General features: G+C 35.8%; 1 protein-coding gene across 12 annotated transcripts in view; it reads right to left on the reverse strand.

The window, feature by feature from the left end:
• The window catches only part of NBEA (neurobeachin), a 697478-nt gene that overhangs the window by 315454 nt on the left and 356690 nt on the right, over positions 1-25334 (reverse strand). For all 12 annotated transcript variants that reach the window (XM_086713686.1, XM_086713662.1, XM_086713695.1 and 9 more), the window contains 2 exons: positions 10696-10804; positions 7041-7207 (listed from right to left, as the gene is read on the reverse strand). In XM_086713686.1, the coding sequence (XP_086569812.1) occupies positions 7041-7207; positions 10696-10804 (276 nt within the window). The remainder of the gene's footprint in view (positions 1-7040; positions 7208-10695; positions 10805-25334) is intronic.

Genomic DNA, 25334 nt, shown 5'->3' on the forward strand with positions numbered 1-25334 from the left:
ATGAACTATTGTGACCTCATGAAGATAAAAGGCTTCTGCACTGCAAAGGAAACAATCAACAAAACTAAAAGGCAACCAACGGAATGGGAAAAGATATTTGCAAATGATATATAGGACAAATGGCTAGTATCCAAAATCTATAAAGATCTCACCAAACTCCGCACCCAAAAAACAAATAATCCAGTGAAGAAATGGGCAGAAGACATGGATAGACACTTTTCCAAAGAAGACATCCAGATGGTCAACAGACACATGAAATGACGCTCAATGTCACTCCTCATCAGGGAAATACAAATAAAAACCACACTCAGATACCACCTCACGCCAGTCAGAGTGGCTTGAATGAACAAATCAGGACACTATAGATGCTGGAGAGGATGTGGAGAAACGGGAACCCTCTTGCACTGTTGGTGGGAACGCAAATTGGTGCAGCCACTCTGGAAAACAGTGTGGAGGTTCCTCAAAAAATTAAAAATAGATCTACCCTATGACCCAGCAATAGCACTGCTAGGAATTTACCCAAGGGATACAGGAGTAGTGATGCATAGGGGCACTTGTACCCCAATGTTTATAGCAGCACTTTCAACAATAGCCAAATTATGGAAAGAGCCTAATGTCCATCAACTGATGAATGGATAAAGAAATTGTGCTTTATGTACACAATGGAATGCTATGTGGCAATGAGAAAGAATGAAATATGGCCTTTTGTAGCAACGTGGATGGAACTGGAGAGTGTTATGCTGAGTGAAATAAGTCATACAGAAAAAGACAGACTGATCTTTTAAAACATATATCAGGGGGCGCCTGGGTGGCGCAGTCGGTTAAGCGTCCGACTTCAGCCAGGTCACGATCTCGCCGTCCGTGAGTTCGAGCCCCGCGTCAGGCTCTGGGCTGATGGCTCGGAGCCTGGAGCCTGTTTCCGATTCTGTGTCTCCCTCTCTCTCTGCCCCTCCCCCGTTCATGCTCTGTCTCTGTCCCAAAAATAAATAAACGTTGAAAAAAAAATTAAAAAAAAAAAAAAAACATGTATCAGATCACGTGACTCTTTTGCTCAAAGCCTCTCACTGCTTTTCATGCCACTTAGGATAAAGTCACGAATCTTTAACAGGATCTACAAGACTTTAAATCATCTAGCTCATATGTTACTATCCGGCCTTGTCTCAAACACCTATCTCCAGTGCTCAGTAAGTTCTAGACATACTACCCTCCTTTTTGTTCATTTTATTATTTCTAAATTCTGAGTCTTTGTAATATTTTTCTCTAGAATATTCTATACCCCAGCCTTTACTGATGATTCCCTGCTCATTCCTTGAGTACCTAATTCAAATAGAACTTCTTTAAAGAAGACTTCCCTGGCACAAAAACAGACACATAGACCAATGGAATAGAATAGAAACCCCAGAACTAGACCCACAAACGTATGGCCAACTCATCTTTGACAAAGCGGGAAAGAACATCCAATGGAAAAAAGACAGTCTCTTTAACAAATGGTGCTGGGAGAACTGGACAGCAACATGCAGAAGGTTGAAACTAGACCACTTTCTCACACCATTCACAAAAATAAACTCAAAATGGATAAAGGACCTGAATGTGAGACAGGAAACCATCAAAACCTTAGAGGAGAAAGCAGGAAAAGACCTCTCTGACCTCAGCAGTAGCAATCTCTTACTCGACACATCCCCAAAGGCAAGGGAATTAAAAGCAAAAGTGAATTACTGGGACCTTATGAAGATAAAAAGCTTCTGCACAGCAAAGGAAACAACCAACAAAACTAAAAGGCAACCAACGGAATGGGAAAAGATATTTGCAAATGACATATCGGACAAAGGGCTAGTATCCAAAATTTGTAAAGAGCTCACCAAACTCCACACCCGAAAAGCAAATAACCCAGTGAAGAAATGGGCAGAAAACATGAATAGACACTTCTCTAAAGAAGACATCCGGATGGCCAACAGGCACATGAAAAGATGTTCAGCGTCGCTCCTTATCAGGGAAATACAAATCAAAACCACACTCAGGTATCACCTCACGCCAGTCAGAGTGGCCAAAATGAACAAATCAGGAGACTATAGATGCTGGAGAGGATGTGGAGAAACGGGAACCCTCTTGCACTGTTGGTGGGAATGCAAATTGGTGCAGCCGCTCTGGAAAGCAGTGTGGAGGTTCCTCAGAAAATTAAAAATAGACCTACCCTATGACCCAGCAATAGCACTGCTAGGAATTTATCCAAGGGACACAGGAGTACTGATGCATAGGGGCACTTGTACCCCAATGTTCATAGCAGCACTCTCAACAATAGCCAAATTATGGAAAGAGCCTAAATGTCCATCAACTGATGAATGGATAAAGAAATTGTGGTTTATATACACAATGGAGTACTACGTGGCAATGAGAAAAAATGAAATATGGCCTTTTGTAGCAACGTGGATGGAACTGGAGAGTGTGATGCTAAGTGAAATAAGCCATACAGAGAAAGACAGATACCATATGGTTTCACTCTTATGTGGATCCTGAGAAACTTAAGAGAAACCCATGGGGGAGGGGAACAAAAAAAAAAAAGAGGTTAGAGTGGGAGAGAGGCAAAGCATAAGAGACTGTTGAGAACTGAGAACAAACTAAGGGTTGATGGGGGGTGGGAGGGAGGAGAGGGTGGGTGATGGGTACTGAGGATGGCACCTTTTGGGATGAGCACTGGGTGTTGTATGGAAACCAATTTGACAATAAATTTCATATATAAATAAAAAAAAAAAATAAAGAAGACTTCCCTGACTTCTGAATCTAAAATGAAGATCCTTTGCTGTATATACTCTCTCCTTCAGAGCACCCTGTACTTTTCTTTCCTAGTAATTGCCAAAGTTTGCCTTTACATCTTTTATTTCTATAATCATTTGGTTCGTGTAATATGTCTCTTCTATTGGACTTCTATGAACTAGGCGAGGGAGGGAGTTATTCTACTTAGTTTCTCACCATGCTAATAAGAGCTATCTGTTCATTATATGAATAAAATCAATAGATTAGAGCTATATATTGCAAGTTAGAGGGTGATTAAGTGGCATGGGAAATTACTTTAAGAAGTAATTTTTAAGTTGGAAGGAGAAGAACAAATTAGTTTATAGAACTACTAAAAGCTACATTAGCCAAGACAATAAGGCATTGGTGAAAGAACAAATAGGTCAGTGGAACAAAATGCCCACAAATAGACTACAAACTTAACACACTTCAAAAAAAAATTAGCTAAAAATGGATCACAGACCTAACTGTAAAATGTAAAACCATAAAACTCCTAGAAGATGACATCGAAACCTAGATGATGTTTGGTACTGTTGGTGCCTTGTTAAAATTTATTATTATTATTATTATTATTATTATTATTATTACTTTTTGGTGGTGCCTTTTTAGGTACAACATCAAAGATACTATCCATGGAAGACATAACAGAAACTGGACTTCGCTAAAATTAAAAACTTCTGCACTACAAAAGACACTATCAAGACAATGAAAAAATAAGCCACAGACGGGGAGAAAATATTTGCAAAAAACACATCTGATAGAGGACTGTTATGCAAAATATACAAAGAATTCTTAGAACTCAATAATAAGAAAACAGCCTTATTAAAAAAATGGGCCAAAGTCCTTAACAGACACCTCACCAAAGATGTACAAATGGAAAATAAGCACATGAAATGATGTTCCACATCATGTGCCATCAGGAATATGCATATCAAAACGAGATACCACTATATACCTATTTGAATGGCCAAAATATGGAATTCTGACAATACCTAGTGCTGGCAAGAAGGGAGAACAATAGCAATTCTTATATATTGGTGCTGAGAATGCAAACTGTTGTAGCCACTTTGAAGATACTCCGGTGGTTTCTTGTAAAACTAAACATACTCTTACCATACCATCCAGCATCATGCCTTTTGGTATTTACCCAAAGGAGCTGAAAACCAATGCCTACACAAAAACCTGTACGTGGATGTTTACAGCAGCTTTATTTACAGCTGCCAAAACTTGGAAACAAACAAGATGCTCTTTAGTAGGTGAATGGATAAATACACTGGGTGAATGGATAAATACATCCAGACAATGGAATACTATGCAGTGCTAAAAGAAAATGAGCCATCAAGCCATGAAAGGACATGGAGGAACCTTAATTGCATGTAACTAAGTAAAATAATTCAGTCTGAAAAGGTTACATACTGTATGATTTCAACTATATGACATTCTGGAGAAGGCAAAACTATGGATAAAATTAAAAAAAAAAAATTAGTGGTTGCCAGGGGTGGGGAAAAGAGAGATGAATAGGCAGAACACAGAATTTTTAGGGCAGTTAAAATACTATGTATGGGGGTGCCTGGATGGCTCAGGTCTTGATCTCACGGTTTGTGGGTTTGAGCCCCGCGTCGGGCTCTGTGCTGACAGCTTGGAGCCTGGAGCCTGCTTCTGATTCTGTGTCTCCCTCTCTTTCTGCCCCTCCCCTGCTCATGCTCTGTCTCTCAAAAATAAATAAATGTAAAAAACAAATAAATAAATAAAATTTAATACTATGTATGTATTAAAATGATGGATATATGTGATCACATATTTGTCCTGAGCCACAGAATATACAACGCCAAGAGTGAACCCTTAGGTAGACTATGGACTGGGTGATTATGATGTGTCAATGTAGGTTCATTCTTGGTAACAAATGTACAGTTTGGATGAATGACCTTGATTATGGGGGAGGGTACACATGTGTGTTGGGAGAGGATATAAGGGAGATCTCTGTTGTAAACCTAAAACTGCTCTAAAAAAATAAGTCTTTTTAAAGTCTTTTTCAAAGAGCTACCAAAAAAGAAAAGAGACTAACAAATATGAGAAGTCTACTCTGTGTTAGACATCGTGTTAAGTATTTTGCATGTTTCATTTTACCATTAAAATAACCCAATGATACAGGAATTGTTCATCCTAATTCCCAGATGAATTGAACTTTGGTTTTATGCAAGGATAAGTACATTGTCATTTAAGAAAATAATTTCATTTAAAATATAAAATTGTCCCAGACAATAGACTAATTTATTTTTCTACTCATTCCCAGTATCACTGTAAAAAAGGGCATACATTAAGTATTCATTTATTAACTTAGTCAATGGATATTTATTTAACATCTATATGTATCAGGCATTATTCTAGGTGCTAAGTATATTACTGTGGACAAAAGAGAGAAAATCCCTTCCATTATGGAATTGGATGCTGGTGGGACACAAAACAATACAAGTGACAAATAAGTAAAGGATATAATACGTAAGATAGAAATATATGTTGGAAAGGAAAAATAAAGCAGAAAAATATAATATAAAATAGTTGGGGGAAGAAGTAGAATTTTAGACAGAGTGGCTACAGAAGGCTCTTTTGAGAAAGTACCATTTGAATTAAAACTGGAAGAAAGCAGGAGAGCTAGCTGCATAGAATGTTTGGGAAAAAGCATTCTAAGTAGAGTAAGCATGTCCCAAAAGCCTAAAAAAATAGGAGAAAGCCGCAGTGACTGGAATACGTTATTTCAGATTTACCAGCCTTGACAATCATGTGAGCCAATTGTTTAAAATAAATCTGTATATCTATATCTATATCTATCTATCTATATTTATATATCTATACCTATACCTATATGTATATCTCTGTGTCTCACATATATCCCATTGATTCTGTTTCTGTGTTTCTCTGGAGAACCCTGACTGGAACAATGTCTCTTTTTGTATAAGCTGTGTGATACTATGTAAGTTTTATGTAACCTCTGAAAGCTTCAGTTTTCTCAATGTAATATGGAAAACGTTTGAGTATCAATCTAAGTAGAGATGTTATGAAGGTTTAATGAAATAATTCATGTAAGGTTCTTAGTATTACCTTAAATGCAAAAATAATAAAGATTTACTAGGGTGGGGCGCCTGGGTGGCTCAGCCAGTTGGGTGTCTGACTTCGGCTCAGGTCACAATCCCACGGTTCGCAGGTTCGAGCCCCGCATCAGGCTCGGTGCTGACAGCTCAGAGCCTGGAGCCTGCTTCAGATTCTGTGTCTACCTCTCTCTGCCCCTCCCCCACTCACACTATGTCTCTCTCTCTCTCTCTCTCTCTCTCAAAAATAAAATAAACATTAAAAAATTAAAAAATGAAAAAAAGATTTACTAAATCTATCTTACACTTGAAATACCAGGTCAGATGATCAAACACTATCCTCATCATATTCTAGATGTTCTTCCCTAACTAATAGAATTGCTTCTATCAGAATTCTTCTTAGTAGTGTCCTGTCCACGATTAACCAACCCCTAAACTCTGCTAAACACTTAAAAGCAATTAATGGGAACAAATAAAATGAAGATATAAAAATGAAGAACATTAGCAATCTAAATATAGTGATCTGCTTCATTATTATTTTTCTAGAAAACTTCATTGTATAGAGAAAATAAAGAAAATAATTTTACACCACAACACTTTAGCAAGGAGAACATCTGTAATCCATAAACAACCAATTTTGGTTTTACTTACACTATAATATCACAAAAGTCTAATCTGTAATGAAAATCCATCGCAAGAAAGACTGAATAGAAAAATATGGAAAAAAATTTCTAAAAAGGACGTATTAACTCTCCACAGTAAATGTTTATATTATTACCTGTTTATAAGAAAAATTCAGAATGATATAAATTTAATAAGTAGGAAGAGTTGACTCTTGAAACATGAAAAAAAGAGCCACTTCTTAGAATTAACACACATCATCATGTAAGAGACAGCAGTCTAAAATACTTGCCTAATTTTTTTATGATGTTGCATATTATTATTAAATTAGAAATAACTTCCACTGGAGCTTCTGTTAAAAGTTTAGCTTTTCTTCCAAAGGATTCTAAAGAGGAATTACTAAAAATATCAGGGAAAAAATCAAGCAATTTTTTATGCTTTAAATCATATTTTCTAGATAATTTAAAGTTTATAGACGTTTTTAAAACTTCTATTATAAATAACTTGTGAATTATTATTTACTTGTAATCTGTTATTACTCACCTATGAGAAACTGCTCCCCAAGCGCCATGCTTGTTTGTGAGAATATTGAGGATCTTCTGTTTCAGTTGGTTTGCCGTAACGTGATCTCGATGTTTAGCGGCACTTATAAGATGGTCACACATCTTTTCTTCCTCTCTTCTATCAGCAGCATACTGGGCACACTGAGACTATCAAAACATACAAACAGTGCATAATGTTTAACAATGCATAACTTCTGCTATGGCTAAGTAAGGAATATTATCTAACCTTCAGTTAAAGGGTAATAATTCAATTTTAAAAACTCAGATAATCCAATCTTGTGAAAATTTATTCTAAAGAATATAGTCATTATAATTACTGTTTAAATTGGTAAAAACGAGTCCTATGTGTTTATACATAAAGTATATGGAAGATAATTTGGATGATGTTATATAAAGCAATTAATGACATTTAAGGCTCCCAAAATTCTGAGTCTGTTGCTAATACATTAAAAAGAAAACATTTTAGAATAATGGTTTATTAAAAATGTAATTCTAATTATTATTTTAACCAATATAGTATATACTGCACTTAAAATAAAGAGTTACATTCCTGATAGTTATATAGAGATCCAAAAATTGCCATTTAATTAATATTTCCATCTCATAAATGGCAATGCAATGTACAAGGAAAAGCAATGATTTAGGAATTTAGGCTTGCATTTTATTTCACACTTTATGAAAATTGTTTTATTTCATCATCATACTCAGTTTCATATTTGTAAAATAATAAGGTAAGCTTTTCTCTACAATCTTTCCCAATCTGAGTATTTAATGTGTTCAAAGGTTCTCAGGATAACAACTATCTTATTCTTATCTTTCCTAATAATCAGTTGTTCTGTCGGCTACTGTATTCATGCTCACTGGCATTAGCAACAAAGCTAATCAATCCCACTGTGTATCAAAAAGGTTCAATATGATGATGAAGATGAGCATCTCTTTAATTATGAGTGTGATTTTTTTTGTATAGTGATTTTTATATCGGGTGGATTCACTGTAAATTTTAACATTACCAAGTATGTAATATGAGTCTTATAACTAGAAGAAAAAAAGTCTCACATCTAAAAAAAATACATATAATTGGCTCACATTCATCTTTACTATGTAAAAATCCGTTTCAAGGAAGGTATTTGAACATATCCCTTCAGTCTGTCTCTTCTATCCACTACTACCACAAGTTATCTCTTTCAGAGAAATAACCCTACAGTAATCTAAGGAGGATTAATTCATTTTCCAATTTATCTTTTTGTACAGGGACTCACCAATTAGTACAATGATCTGCCTCCATAATGAGGTTAATATTTCATTAGCTCATTGGAGAGCAAAATTAAATTTTCATTTTTCTTCCTTAACAATTACAATGGTTAACTAAAAAAAAAAAACTTAACTGTGAGGTACCCATCTCAAATTAAATATACCTTATCTGTTAAATACAAGCTTATATGGGAGAGAGAGAAATTCCCCCCAAAAGGCCTAGTAAAATGCCATGGCTTTTGTGAAATTTTTTATAACTTAAAAGTGGTAAATGGTGAAACACACACACACACACACACACACACACACACACACACACACACATCAATGCATTTACTAAGACAGCTCTAACCTAAAAAGAACAAACAAACATTTTAGTTAAAAAAACAGTATAATCCATTAAATAACAAGGATAATACTCTCCAATTTGATTTACAGTAGTATTTTATTTTATGTTTACATAATTCTAAAAAACACTGAGTCTTCACATCCACTTCATGGCCTCTTATCACTCTTAGCCATGCATTCTCAATAGGAATGATCTCATCCCCAGGGGGTGAAAAGTGGTATTGCGAGGGGGGGGTGTGTGTGAAAAAATTGTATTCTTTTTATGTGTAAAGCACAGATGTGTATATAGTACATAAACAGATATACAGCACATTAGTAGATACAAAATTTTATGGAGGGGGGTGATTAGAGTGAAAATTGTCTAAAAGGCTTGCTTAGGGGGCAATACTGAAAAAAAGGCTGAGAAACACTGCCTTCAGCTTAATTTTCACCTTCGTTAAATATGTGTTAAAGCTTGTTACTGATACCTAGCTGCTTGAGAATCTATTTTAAATGTTTTCACATGACAAATATTGATCTTCTTATATCCCCACAAAGCATCTTGATTTTCTTACTAGAAATATGAATGACTCAAAATTCATCTTGCAGGGAATTCAGTTAATTTTCCAAATCTTATTTACTAACGGAAGTCAATACTTAATTGAATATTCTTATTTTGTTTAAAGTCCTGACATATCTTATATCTAAACATATTTGTCAAAGAACAGATAAGTCAGAATTTTCTTGACATCCAGATTACAACAGGACCCCCTGATAAATACCCAATGGTATTTATTGTTGAAGAGATATGAAGCTTCACTTTGATATACACTCAATTGTCCACGTACTTTTATCAAAGTTTAAAATATTTGGTATTTTTTTTTCAAAATAAGGTTGTTGCGATCTCACATGACAAGTGTGTGCTGTCTCATCTGACAAATGAAGCAGAGGTTAAGAGTATGGAAGTGGCAACAGCTATTTCTCTGTCTCATGCTTTTCAGCCAGCGAGGTCAGAGATTACTAGACCTAGGGCATCAACGCGCATGACTAAGAGAGCTGGTTTACCGAGATAAAAACCTCATCAAAACTGAAATCTTGGGCTCTGATTTCTAGCCACGCCACACTTGTTCGCATGTGGCATCAGGAAAATAAATGGATGGTTATTTATTATTTTCAAGGCCAATGGCAGTTCAACCTAAGCCAAATACCAAGTCACCTGATTATTTCTGAAACCAAGTTTGTATTGCAAATTGAATGAAGTCATTGCTGTAATTTAAAACACTGAAATCAGGATACTGAATGGAGGAAATTCAAATAATGGTAAATAATTTGACACGCTAGAAATATAAAAATAATATTTGTATATAAAACCTGTTAGTATGGAATATACAGTATTTCAATATACTTTAGTTTTTTCATATAAAATAGAAATGATACTTAGTTTTTTCTTTAGTCACGGGACTTGTGAGGATTTTTAAATTATATATTTAAATTTATATATTTATATATTATAAAATTACATATTTAAATTTAAATTATATATTCCCAGATATACGTATCGATCTGCAAGCATATCACATAATAGCAATCCTTCAATTGTCAGTAAAATATCAATTATAACAATAAAATATGAACTGCAATGATCTTTGGCCACTCTAAAGATGGATACATTGATAAATAATAAATTACTGAAAACATGGAAAAACTGAGTATTTTTATATAACCACTTGTTAAACCCACATTTAGTAGTGTATAAACTCTGCTAGTTTAAAAATTACTAAGGTAATTGCATTCTAAAATTTTATTTGCCTTTAAGAGTACTTTAGAAAAACTTCAGTCTACTAAAGGGTTAGGCACAAGGTAAGAGGGATCTCTCCATGTTGTAAATGAGATGAAAATTAGTGCTCTGTGTTTGGTATTTACTAAAGCTTTAAAAAAAAAAGAACCAAAATTATTTGAATGACATTTTCCTGTAAAAAAAACTTATGTAAGGTTACCATCAGAGACAGCTGACTTATAACAGAGAAGCAGAATTTAATCTGCCACCAAAACCTTACCTCAAACTCTGCATGTTTATGTACATCCTCAGCCCTCTGTCTGTTCAAAATAAACTCAGCTTCATTTGCGACACGAACTATATGGTCCTTCATAGCATGGCATAGTAATCTAAAAAGGAAGATACCTTTGCAATTATTATTCCTAATATCTTTGGTTAATCTAATTTTTAATAATCAAATTTCAGTATTTGAAATATTAATTACGCATAAAATTTAGTTACATTATGAAATTAACATAGTCAAAATTATAATTCAAAGACATTTGAAATATAGAAATGAACCATAAAACTGTTACAACAATGGCTCTGTTCAATAGTGTATCTTGTGAATGAATGATTCAATTAATTCAATAAAATTAGTTAATGCAAAAAAAAAATCAAGGTTTTTATTAGTATTTTAAATGGTTAAAACAACAGAATGCCCTATCTTTGAAGGAAATGGTTAAAACAATAGACTTCACTATCTTGGAAGTAAACTCACACAAAAGCTAGATAATCATATATTAGGAAACCTATGCACTCAACTTTTTAACAAAGTTATTTGAATATTCAAATTGTTTTCAAAAAGTTTAAGACATATAGTGAAAAGCCTCTCACGATATTACTTCTTGACCTGATTTCCAACCTCATCAGGCACTTGCTGTTGACAGTTTCTTGCATATGTTTTCAGAGGCTTTTAAAAATACATAAGAAAATACAAATGTTCTTTTCCACATCCTTACACCAATATTAGTATATTACAGTCTTTTCTATACCCGGCTTTTCTCACTTAGCAATATATCTGAAGATCCTTCCTTAAGTGGGAGCACACAGGGAGCCTCTTCATACTTATTTGATAGCATGGAGCAAAGCTTATTTCCAAAGATGGTTGCAACAATATCTCCCATCCCACATACTCTTTTGCAGTGTGATACTGTTATTGCTCCGTCGAAAAGAGCAATGTTGGGGCATCTGGGTGGCTCAGTTGGTTAAGCACTCAACTCTTGATTTCAGCTCAGGTCATGACCTCATGGTTTCAGTTCATGAGATCAAGCCTGGCATCAGGCTCTGCGCTAACAGCATGGAGCCTGCTTGGGATTTTCAACCTCCCTCTCTCTCTCAAAGTAAATAAACATTTAAAAATAATTCTTTAAAAATGAAGAGTTTCTGCTCCCCTAGATGTGCCTGGTGACTTCCTGTGACCAACAGAATATAGCAGAAGTGAAGTGTTGTAACTTCTGAGCCTAGGGTATAAGATGCCTTGAAGCTTTTGCCTTTCTTTCTTGGAAACCTGTCTTTAGAATCTGCTGCAATGCTGAGTGAAGCTCATATACCTGTCTTTTAGAATCTGCTGCAATGCTGAGTGAAGCTCATATTATGTGGAGAGCCTCAAGGAAGAGAAGAGAGGACATTAGGCTCCCAGGCCTAGTTGAACTCCCAGCCCAGAGCCAGCCTCCCAAGTGATTACAGTACCAGACAGCGACACAGAGTGGTGCAAAGGAACAGCTTAGCTGAGCCCAGTCAATGAGAACAATGAGAGATTAAAAAATGGTTGTTTGTTTAAGCCACATGACGATCATGATGATGATGATGACGAAGGAAGAGAAGAAGGAGGAGAAGAAGAGGAGGAGGAAGAAGATATTGATCATAACAGCTGTCACCAAACCACTTATTGAGAGCTAGGTAATAAAATAGGTAATTTACACATAATACTCAATTCTCACAATAAACCTTGGAGATAAATATTATTTTCATTTTTAAACATAAGAAACCAAGGCTCAGAAAAATTAAGTTCTTTGCTTCAGATCATAATTAAAAAAAATAATTCTCCTAATTTTATATTTGCATTGCATCTTCATTAACCAACAATATTTTTTGAAGTAAAACCTCTGTGTTTACTGGTGCTCTCCTCCATTGTGGGCATTCTAACATTAATTCTTTTCATTTTTCCACTTATGAACAGTGATTAGGTCTTTTTACATTCTTTTCTTTTGCAGTAAGCAATTACTGTGTTAAAAATAATCATAGTATATTTGAAGTTAACTCAAATCTTTCCGGTTTTTCTTAAAGGGCAAACTTACAAATTAATGTCTGTTCTTTTACCATTGTCCTTTAAAAATTTAGTTCTAATGGGGTGCCTGGGTGGCTCATTTGGTTGAATGTCTGACTTTGGCTCAGGTCACGATCTTGCAGTTTGTGGGTTCAAGCCTCGCATCGTGATCTGTGCTGATGGCTTGGAGCCTGCTTCAGATTCTGTGTCTCCCTCTCTCTTTGCCCCTCCCCCGCTCGTGCTGCAACTCTCTCTCTCTCAAATAAATAAACATTAAAAATTGTTTCTAATTCAGTTCTTACACTCACATTCATTCATTGGTCCAGTTTTTCTCTACCTGGTTTTTATTTTTTTTTAAATTTTTTTTCAACATTTATTTATTTTTGGGACAGAGAGAGACAGAGCATGAACGGGCGAGGGGCAGAGAGAGAGGGAGACACAGAATTGGAAACAGGCTCCAGGCTCTGAGCCATCCGCCCAGAGCCCGACGCGGGGCTCGAACTCACGGAGCGCGAGATCGTGACCTGGCTGAAGTCGGACGCTTAACCGACTGCGCCACCCAGGCGCCCCTCTACCTGGTTTTTAAAAAAATGTTTATTTAGAGTAAATCCTTGGATTGAGAGTAACTTGTTCTACAAGTGTTCCGCATGATGAGCAAACATTTCTAATAAATTTTAACTTGATAAATGAGTGATGTCTTGCAATACAAGTAGTAGGTGATGCCAACTGTCACATGATCATAACTGAACCAATGGTTCTTCTCTACCTCTCTCTCTCCCTCTCTCGCTGAGGGATTGTGGGTAATCATGTCCCGTGCTCAGATGCTCGGTCTCAGGCCATGGTGTTTGGCAGAAATCAGTGATTATTCAGAATGTTGGAAGGTGCCCACAATCCGCACTAGTGTAGTTTTTGTCACTTCAAAACATCTAGGGACAGTCCTTGCTGCTCCATATAAGAGTAAGCTTAGAATGCTTTGCTTCATTCCAGGTCAGGCTGCCTGCAGATATAGACGCTTTCCTCTGTTGCCTTATTGCCAGTTACATTAAATACAGTATATCACAAGAGTTTATTAAAACTGTACTGTGGTAAACATCTGTGTGAGTGTATACAATGGCCCTATGCAGAAAAAGATTCCATTGAGCCAATAGACAACAGTGATTCCATCAGTGATAGTGGAAGTCGTCCTACACAATAACCCTCCTCTCTCTTTCTCACACCAGTCACAAAGATTTTCAAAGGTAGGGGCAAGTTAATGTTTTATTTTTTCTTTATATTTTGTATTTTCTTTATTATTTTATATTATATTACAGTATTGTAATCATTTCTATATGAATATTTTTGGGTTGTGGAATGAATCATCTGAGTTCCCATTATTTCTTATGGGGAAATTTACTTTGATATATGAGTGCTTTGGATAACATGCATGTTTCCAGAATGAATTATGCTTGCAAACCAAGATTTTACTGTATTTATTTTTGAGAGCAAGAGCTTGTGCTGTGGGGGAGGGTCAGAGAGAGGTAGGGACAGAGAATCCCACGCAGCTCTGCACTGTCCGTGCAGAGCCCTATGTGGAGCTTGAACTCATGAACCTTGAGATCTTGACCCAAACAGGATGTTTAACTTACTGAGATGCTCAGGTGCCCCTTTTACTTAGATTTTTAACAACAGTGCTATTCTCAAGATTGCCATTCTTTACTTGCACTGCTCATTAATGAAATGAATTATCATTTTTTTCTTGCTCAATTGTCAAGTTCAATCAGAACGGGACAGATTGAACCTCACTTAATTTTGTATAAACTAAATAGCAAGTTTGTTGTTTTTTCCTTGTTAATTCTCATATACAGTAGCTTTCATTCTCATATACTTAGTGACCTTTTTTTTTTTAATCTCACTTCTAGTCTTAATGAGTGGGAATTCAACAGACCTATCTTGGGTAAGTGCTTCCTTTAATTCCTGGTGATATCAAGGAGGAGTCACTAGAACCGTATTAGCCTCTCATGGGTCTTGGCTTATCCAGAATGTTCCAGGCTAGATTCTCTACTTAATTTCTTGACATAGGCTTAAAATACCAACTGCTTTAGGCATTTGCTCCCAGAGCATTCCTGCTCTTTGAGACAACAGTTTATAGGGAGGAGGAGCAGAACTGGAGAACTCCTAAAACACTTGTAAGACCCATGTTGCTTCAAAGCGTGCATCCTATGTAGGATGTGAGTATTCTTTGCAGAACATAACCTCAGATCACTGAGTAACCCATAGTTCCTTTTCTTGTATAAAATTATTTCACAATATTGTTCCTGAATATGAACTGTCTATGTGGTTTCTCCACACATGTCCCCCTCAAAAATAAAATTTCAAGGAAAGAAATGAACTCTATTAAACACCTTACACATGCTTGGTTCTTTTCATATACTATTTTGGGTAATCCCCAAACAACCATGAGTTGGATATATTATTAGTCCCATTTTATAGTTGAAAGCACCAAAATAAATAACTAATTAAATAAGTTAAGCAATTTGTTTAAGTCCAGGGAACTTCCAGCAACAGAACCAATGTACAACCCAAATCTGTCTGGGTTTGTTATGTGAGGCTGACTCCTGAAATGAAAGATTTTAAGAAAGTTAAGTAACTCTTTCTTCACATCTGATACACATATTCCCTTAGGATATCATGGTATAATCTTGGGTATTAATCAACTTATTATTTATATATTTCTTAGACAACATTAATGTAGACTTTGGGGGAGTTTTAATTCCTATGCTCCTTTTTATAGATTAAGAACAATTACACCACAAGTTTTACATAGTGTGGAAAAAGTTAAGCATTCTGAACAAGGGAACAAAGTTTTAAGTTGCTTAACATTGAAATTTGACTATATTTAGCAGGTAGGCCAAAAATATCAACATTGTGTCAAACACAAAATATTGGATCTTAGGAGCTAGATCAACATCACAACAGGAAATAATCTTAAACGCCCCTATTCACTTTCCAATCCATTGAAATGTGGCTTTAAGATCATCCCACAGTAAACTAGTCACCAAGTCTTGTCGATTTTACCTCAATATATTTTAAACTGTTTTACTCATACACTAACATTACTTTAATTTAAGCCATTACTTAAGTTCACATAAATCATTATCATTTGGATTACAACGGCTCCCTCATTTTTCTGCCCCCCCATCTTCCATCTATCTAATACACTTTCCATTTGTCCATCAGTGTTATCTATTCTTAAATTTTTTCAATGCCTACTTATAATAGACAAGATAGTAGTCAAGCTTACTATATAGATGACTGTATACTTTTCTAATCTTGTCTACTGCCTCTTTAACATACTTATTCTATGGTCTAGAAAAAAATCTTTATAGTATCTTTTAATGATAGTTCAGGACCTTTATAAGTGTCATCTCTTCCTGTAAACCCTACCAACCCTTGCGCCCAATAAAGCTAAGAGGCCTCCCAATTTCTCGATGCTGTCATTTTAATATTAATCACATTGTTTTGTTTCTTTTTCTTTCTTTTCTTTTTAACAAGACTGGGATGTTCATAAAATGAGGTACAGTGCTTATTCATCTGTAGCCAACATGCATTGACAAGGTACCTGTTATGAAATATAGACTCACCAGTAATATATGGCTAGATGAATAAATGACTGAATGAATACATGAATATGTTATATGAGGAGGGGCAAAGAAGAAATAGAATGTTAATGTAGAGTTTTAATTTAATTTAAGGTAGTTTCTTAATACCAGGAAATTCTATGGGACATTTAGCACAATGTAAATAAAATGAGGTAAATAAAAAATATTGGATAATTTAGGAGTATCTGTTACAGGATATTTTCTTTCTCAAGTATCTATACAAAATAGGAAATGAATGAAGTGGTCTTCATCTTCTTTTTTTTAAAAATTTTTTTTTCAACGTTTTTTATTATTTATTTTTGGGACAGAGAGAGACAGAGCATGAACGGGGGAGGGGCAGAGAGAGAGGGAGACACAGAATCGTAAACAGGCTCCAGGCTCCAGGCTCTGAGCCATCAGCCCAGAGCCCGACGTGGGGCTCGAACTCACGGACCGTGAGATCGTGACCCGGTTGAAGTCGGACGCTTAACCGACTGCGCCACCCAGGCGCCCCTGTGGTCTTCATCTTCTAATGTGAGTCTACATTCCAAAAGAAACAGAACAAAACGTAATTTGTTCAATCCTACTTATTCCTATTCTAAAGCAGATAGAGTTGTCATGGATACAGGAAAGAAGTCAGGAGACAAAAGAAAGTATTCTATTCCAAATGGAATAGATATCAGAAGAGCAAGTTCTGATATTCTAGGAAGAATCCAATTTTAGGCCGTTTGTTATAATTCAATTATTTGTCTTTGACTTGAAATGAACAGATCCTGAATTTTAAATATAATCTCTATAATTAAAAAAAATCAATGTTTATTTATTTTTGAGAGAGAGAGACAGAGTCTGAGTGGGGGAGGGGCAGATAGAGAGGAAGACACAGAATCTGAAGGAGGCTCCAGGCTCTGAACTGTCAGTACAGAGCCCGACGCGGGGCTCGAATTCACAAACCAAACTGCAAGACCATGACCTGAAGTTGGATGCTTAACCAATTGAGCCACCCAGGTGCCCCAATATAATCTCTGTAATTTGATGAAAGAAAACAAGTCAACAGAAAAGGCAATATGAAAGGTCAGAAAAAATTAGTCTTCCATCATCTATAGGTGAAGAGGGGACAAAAGCAGTTAATATTAAGGTTCCGCCTTTTGTCAGCATTATGAATTTGCGCAAAGAATTTTCCTTGTGTCTGTGTTTCAGTTTCCTGATTAGAAAATGAGGGTGTACTCTTTCAGATATTCTATAAACTGTGGGAAAGAACGCAGGCTCAAACTGTAAGATCAGATTTTTATTTAGCCAAGAAGACAGACTGATTGAAAGTGGAGTGGCCACACAGCATAGGAGCAGAATTCCCTTTGGTGCCAAAATCTTAAGAGAAAGGCATGGAGATTCTGGTGACACTGCAAGGTGGAGTCTGACTGGGTCAGAGAAGTTCAACTGCTTCCTGTGCTATAGGCTTTGAATAGACTATTTAAAAAAATTATAATCTGATTTTTAAATCTAAAATTAATGTTTTTTTCTTTCTTTTTTTTTTTTTTTTTGGAAAATGTTTACAAGCTTTGGCCTCTACTGATTCTTAATTTAGTGCCAACAGTCTTCACTTAATGAAAATAGTAGAATAAATACCATGTTGTTCCTGAGAAGTATATCTCTGACTCCAACTCTCCTGCATTAGCCAAAAGTACATTTCCTTTAAGGAGGGAAAATTTGTTAGGAGCATAAGTAAAAGAATATTTGTAAAATGTTTGACATGTATTATCCCCTACCTCTACCCCTGCCAAAGAGTACTGCACTTTTCTAAAAGGTACACGTTGATATACTGGTTATTTTATGTTCATTAGAAGGAAAAACAATGGCACATCTTGACATTTGTCTATGAACTCCCACACCAGGCTGTGGTGGGACTTTCAAAGAGATTCTGCATATTTGAATCTAGATTTGGAATTTGGAATATTAGTAGGAGTTGTACTCCTCATTCAAACTTTTTTTACTTCTTTTTAAGCAAGACCCAATTTACTCAATTATATACTGATATAATACAAAGATTAGAAAGCTGGGGTACAGTGGGGGGGGGGGTGTCTCTGGAGTGGACTATCCTGAGCCTTTCTATTGCAACGAAAGAAGGAAAGGTGGAAAACAGACACTTAGAGACTTAAAAATCTGTCTTTATGTTGCTGTTAGGAAAAAAATATCAAGTTATTCTCTTAAAAATATCAAGTTATTCTCTTAAAACACTAAATCTTCCCCAGAGGATAAAATCTACTAATTATTCATGACTTTGGATCAAATTAATATATGAAAACCTATTATATAAAAATATAATCAGACCTACACTTGTGTCAGATTCACTGGAGGACTGGGGTTTGCTTGGGGAGAACTAGAGAGAAGGAAGATAAAGCCCAATGGATAATTTTGGAGTTTGAGATTGATATCGAAGGACTTGATATGAAGAGAGAGAGGCATTAAAGATACAAAGTGGGGTGAGGAGAGGGAATTCACCTTGGTTGAAAACCTACCTCTGCCCCCACCCTCCATCTAATTAACTGTTACGAAAAAGCTTTGGGAATTAAGTAATTGTGTTGGATGAAAACAAGGATCCACAGATAAGCATTTATTTTCTTATCACCTATTTGCAACTTCATATAAGTCTATAACTTCAAATACATAAAAGTGGAATTTTTTCGTAGAAAAATATATTATAATCTACCATGAACCTAAACAGTTATTATACTTCTTAGTACAGGATAGAAAAAAAATGACTTAGCTCATGACCATATTTATGTTTCCAGTTACGGGTAAAGATGGTGATAATTTTACACGGCTCGTAAGATGAATGAATGAAGTGTAACACTTCTCAAATTTTGGTGTATACTGAAGATCTGATCACTTGCAGAACATATTAAAAAGGGTGGGATAACTCCCATGGAGAGATTCTGATTGCACGGGTCTGACTGAGGTGAGACCCTAGCATCTGTATGTTTAATAAACATCCCTGTGATACTAATGCACATTGACGCAGGAGGACCACTGAGTTCATGCAGTGTCCTGAGTTCGTGCAGATGGCAAAGTCTGGATTTCATTTCTCAGCAAGCTTCATTTCTCTTTTTTTATGTGGGGAGCATGGCCCTGCTTAGTTAGTTTCATTTACTTGTACAGTCCCAAAGTCTATCCCTGAATTAACCAGCTCAGAAACAATATTATTAGAAAGATTACAAAGAGTATACACTAATTCAACATTGTTGGTCACTTCTTTTTTTTTTTTTTTTTTAAATTTTTTTTTTTTCAACGTTTATTTATTTTTCGGACAGAGAGAGAAAGAGCATGAACGGGCGAGGGGCAGAGAGAGAGGGAGACACAGAATCGGAAACAGGCTCCAGGCTCCGAGCCATCAGCCCAGAGCCCGACGCGGGGCTCGAACTCCCGGACCGCGAGATCGTGACCTGGCTGAAGTCGGACGCTTAACCGACTGCGCCACCCAGGCGCCCCTGTTGGTCACTTCTTAAGAGGAGTCTCCAGGTATTGTAATACTAGTTTCGTCACTAGATTAAGGAAGTCAACTTTTATGGTACACATACAAAGAGAGTAACTTTCCATTTGTTCACAGGCCACAAAGGTCAATTTTTATCAAATCTCCTACTTTTCTTCTTTCCAGTCTCTTCAGTGACTAATTGCTTAGCTATTTACTCTTCTATGCAAAACCAGCTAATACCACTATGAAGGATTTGTATACTTTACTCACCCTATAGTTTAATATGGATTTAGAAAACATTGCTATCAGGGCAGAACATGTTGAAGCTGTTTTAAGACACATAAACTAGGAAATCAGCTTAGAATCGTGACTTTTAAACTGTGTCTCAAAGTAAACTATGAGAAATACACTTCATATCATAACCCTATACACCCATACAGCAAACACTTCAGCAAGCAATATTTACCTATACCCAATTATTTTTTCTATTATTTACTATTTCCTATTTTTGAAAATGCCAACAGCAACCCATTACTTTCATATACTGTTAAGGGCCAAGAAAATAGTTTCAAAAATACTGATCAGAAGACTCCCTCCTTTTAGGGTTAACCCTGGGCCAAATAGTCAAGCTCCTAGCTTAAATTTGTGATTGCAAGTAAACGGCTCAAAGTTATAATGTCCAGGAGAAGGACACCCAATGCTAACGGGAATACAAGGCTGAAAAGCAATGGAACAGGACTTGGTGAAGTGAGAAAAACCAGCTCAAGATCAGAGATGTAGTAGTGACTAAAAGAAAAGGCTTGCTTCAAGCCATTTTATTCTACTTAACTTCTAGTAACAGGAGTAGAGAAACATGGATTGATGGTGTATAAAGACAACTTGGGGGAAAAATCTGGAAGCAAATGAGGCATAACAGCACCAGCGGCCACAGTGATGCCAGGAAAAAATGTGTGCTCCAGGAGAGTCTCTGGTTAATTTACCAAGTTCTGTGTGCCCTCAGTGATATGGTTCCTTTACCAAGGGAAAACGGTTGCAAAAGTGTCCCAAATACTATGATTACAAGTCCCAATAAAAGCTTTACCCTTGGCTAAAAATACAACTTCTTATTGTTCAGTCTACCAGTATGAATTCTAAGAACTAGAGAATGATGCAATCTAAAATATATTTCTTTTGGAAAAGAAGGGAGAGAACAAGCAACATTTGGCTTTTATCTTTGCTGTTTCCACTGGTTAGTGATACAATATACTAGGAAGGCTCTGACTAGGTCATGATTACCACCCTATCCTTCCACTTGTGTGCGTATTAGTGTTCTGCGTAAAATGCGATTTAGTCAATGAGGGAGTAGTGACACTATCATATTGAGAACACACAGAAACCCATCAGTGCTCTGGATGGGATGTGTAAGGTACTCTAGTGTCCTCAACCTCCTCTGTCCATAGTCTTCAAAATCCAGCTCAAATGTCACTTAAATAAATAATAATAATAATAAATAAATGCTCATTTCTTGAGTCCCTATTATGTGTCAGGAACACTGAGTACTGATTACGTACCAGGCTAAGTGCATTATAGGTATCATTTCATTTGATTCTTACCTCATTTGATATCTTATTAGACAAGCATAATTAGCCCCATTACACTGATGAAGAAACTAAGGCTTAGAGAGATTAAGTAGCTTGCTCAAAGCCACACAAACAGGCAAATTGTGTTTGACTTGTTTGGGAAATGATCAGCTTAGTATGGCTTCTCCCAGGGCATTCCAGAGAGTGGGATGCAGAGTTAGGCATTCATTCACTTAACAATAATTTACTGGGAGCCTTCTTCGTGGTAGTAAAGGACAATGAAATATGAGGTGACATAGGGGTGCTTTAGGAGTGAATGGAGTGTGCTTGAGTCAGTGTGGGAAGGCAAGGGAGGCCAGATAAGTAAAAGCCTCTCAGGTCATGTTACAGAACTTTATAAGCAATGAAGCACTACTGTAGTTTTTTTTTTTTTTTAAGTGAGGTTTATTGAGGTATAATTTACACATAATAAAGTTAATTCTTGTTAAATGCAATTTCACGAGTTTTGACAAATGCATATTTTAGGTAGCCACTGCTACAACCACAACATTTCCATCACCCAAAATGTTCCCTTGTGCTTTTCTCCTGCCATCCATAGCAAGATCGAACTATTTTCTGTCCCTCTAATTCTGTTTTTTCCATAATGCCCATAAATGCAACCACATAGCATATTTTTTCTGTCTGGCTTCTTTAGCTTCACAAAATACTTAAAAAATGTTTATTTATTAATTGAGAGAGAGAGAGAGAGAGAGAGAGAGAGAGAGAGAGAGAGAGACAGAAAGGGAATCCCGAGCAGGCTCCACGCTGTCGGCGCAGAGCCCCATGTGGTGCTCGATTCCAGGAACCTGTGAGATCATGACCTGACCCCAAATCAAGAACCAGACGTTTAAACAACTGAGTCACACAGTTGCCCCTGGGTTCACAAAATACTTTTAAGTTCCATGTATGTGGCGCATATCTGTGGCTTATACCTTTTATTGTTGAGTAGTATTCCCTATAACATTACATAGTAGCTTATCCATTTATCTAGTGGTAGACGTTTGGGTTATTTTCATCTTGGGCTATTATAAATAGAGCTGCTATGAACATTCACATACAGGTCTTAATTTGGACCAATATTTTCATTTCTCTCAAGAAAATATCTAAGTTTGGAATTATTGGGTCAAATGGTTAAGTGGATGTTTAACCTTGTAAGATACTGACAAACTGTTTTTCAAGTGGATGTGCCATTTTGCACTCCCACCAGCAAGGTACAAGGTTCCAGTGGCTCCACATTTTCACCAAGGCTTAGTATTGACAACCTACTGAATTATGTCGATTACAGTATGTGCATAATGCTATCTCACTGTATTTAAAATTGAATTTCCCAAATGAATAATGACGTGGAGCATCTTTTCACGTGCTGATTGGCCATCTGTATATCTTCTTTGTTACTGTGTCTGTTCAAATCATTTGTCTGACTTGTATTGGGTAGTTTGTGTTTTTATTATTGAGCTGTAAGATCTTCTTTCCTCCATTCCATTGCTCTATCTCTCTATCTTTACACCAATCCTCCAACTCTGTTCATTTTTCATTTGTGTTGGCTACTGTTAGTCCTTTGTATTTTCACTGAAATTTAAAAACTATCTTGTTAATAGCCTGCTGGAATTCTGATTAGGTTTGAGTCTATAGACCAGTTTGGGGAGAACTAAGATCTTAACCATGTTAGGCCCTCTGATTCATGAATACATATTTCTGCATTTATTTATTTTTAATTTTTTTACAGAAATATTTTGTAGTTTTTATCACACAGGTCTTTCACAAATTTTATTAAGTACAACCATAAGTAGTTCATGTTTTTGATAATATTATAATGGTTTTGCTTTATTTAAGCTTCCAATATTTCACATATATTATAACTAAATGTTATTGTAATAGATTTTTGGTTTTTTATGCATGCTGCATGTATTTATAATCCTTTTTTATAATTGATTTTTGAATATTGACCTCATATCATGTGACTTTGCTAATTTCACTTATGACACTATCTTTTTTCAAACATCTTAGAATGTTCTACTCGCCTAATTGAACTGGCTAAGACCTCCAGCCCAATATTGAATAGAAATAGTGAGTGAGAACATCCTTGCAGTGTTTTTGATCTAGAGGGAAAGCATTTAGTCTTTCACCATTACGTAGGATGTTAGCTGTATATTTTCTATAAATAGCACTTATTACATTGAGGGAGTTTGATTTCTAGTTTACTGAGAATTTTATTATGAACATATGTTGAATTTTTCAAATGTTTTTCTTATGAATATTAAAATATCCATACATATGTTTTCTTTTTTAATCTGCTGACATTGTATAATTCATTCATAGATATTTTTGAATATTAAATCAACTCTGCATGTTTGGAATATACACCTCTTGCTTATGATACATCTTTTTCATGTATTCCTGGATTTGATTTGCCAACTTTTATTAAAGGTAATATTAATATTGTACCTATGCTTATGGTGGATATTGATCTATAATTTTATTACTTGTAATTGTTATTGTTAATCAGGGTGATGAAATCTCATAAAATGAAGTGTAAAGCATTACCTACTCTTCTATTTTGGGAAGACTTTGAAATTAATTTTATCATTTTTTTCCTTAAATGTTTGGTAGAAATATTAAACAATTTTAACATCAATCTATTCTTAAGTAAGTTAAGTCTTATTTTCCTTACATTGTGCTAGGAATGAAAAAAATCTAGACCTTGAATAATGGACTGTTTTGAAGTCTGATTCATAAATAGGAGTAGTGCTTTTTTAAAAAAATATGTAAACATTTATATATGCAAATATAAACAAATGACTTTTTCTTATTACTCTTCTATCTCAGACTGTGACTCTTTAAGATAGTCATATTATAAAGGAAGTATCCTGGTTTTTCAAACGTTGGTCTCTACAACAGTAACTAACATGAAAAATAATCAGCCTATATACTTAATGCTTCTATTTCCCTAGCACCTTAGGAAGAGCTTCTAGACTAAAATCTATAGCCCAGGCCATGGCTCTACTCTGGTCTTACCTGGATTGCTCATTCTATTCCTTCACCTCACTTCTCACCTTTAGCTTATGCTTGGACTGGCCATACACACTGCACCTTTATGTTAGCACAGGCCCTCCGGCAACACGTTAGCTCACTTTTACCCATATCTTTTATTTAAACAGCATACGAGCTATAAATGCCAATTCTCAGCTCCTCTGTTGCCAAGTTATGTCAAAAATAGAAACCAGTGATATCAGAATGGTATAGAAACTGAATCCAAGTTTTCTAATAGAGATATGGATCATCTGAATCTTGACTGGCATTTGCCTGCAATAAGTAAGCTAAGAAGAGCAACAAAAAAATTAATGTCTCTAGAAGAAATACGAAACAACAGGAAATAAGATATATAAATGACTATACCAAAAAATTGTCACTCTTGCCTTTTTTTTTGGTCTTAATAAAAATAATATAAATTAGAAGTGTTTTATGAATTATTACTTAACTCTCACCAAAATTAAAATAATCCTCTCTAGGAGGAAAGTATATTTAAAGTCGTCCTCGGGGCGCCTGGGTGGCGCAGTCGGTTAAGCGGCCGACTTCAGCCAGGTCATGATCTCGCGGTCCGTGAGTTCGAGCCCCGCGTCAGGCTCTGGGCTGATGGCTCAGAGCCTGGAGCCTGTTTCCGATTCTGTGTCTCCCTCTCTCTCTGCCCCTCCCCCGTTCATGCTCTGTCTCTCTCTGTCCCAAAAATGAATAAACGTTGAAAAAAAAAAATTAAAAAAAAAAGTAAAGTCGTCCTCATAAAAGAAAAAGAATCTCAATACACACACACACACATGCAGATATATTTTAAACATAGTTAAAAATGCAATTCAAATAAAATTTATGATAACCAAATTCTGAAATATATTTTCTTATTCCTTGAAATCTAGCCATTATTAGATAGGACTTGCT

This window comes from Puma concolor, chromosome A1, assembly GCF_028749965.1.
Source record: "Puma concolor isolate L17-30 chromosome A1, mPumCon1.1.hap2, whole genome shotgun sequence".
NCBI classification, from domain to species: domain Eukaryota; kingdom Metazoa; phylum Chordata; class Mammalia; order Carnivora; family Felidae; genus Puma; species Puma concolor.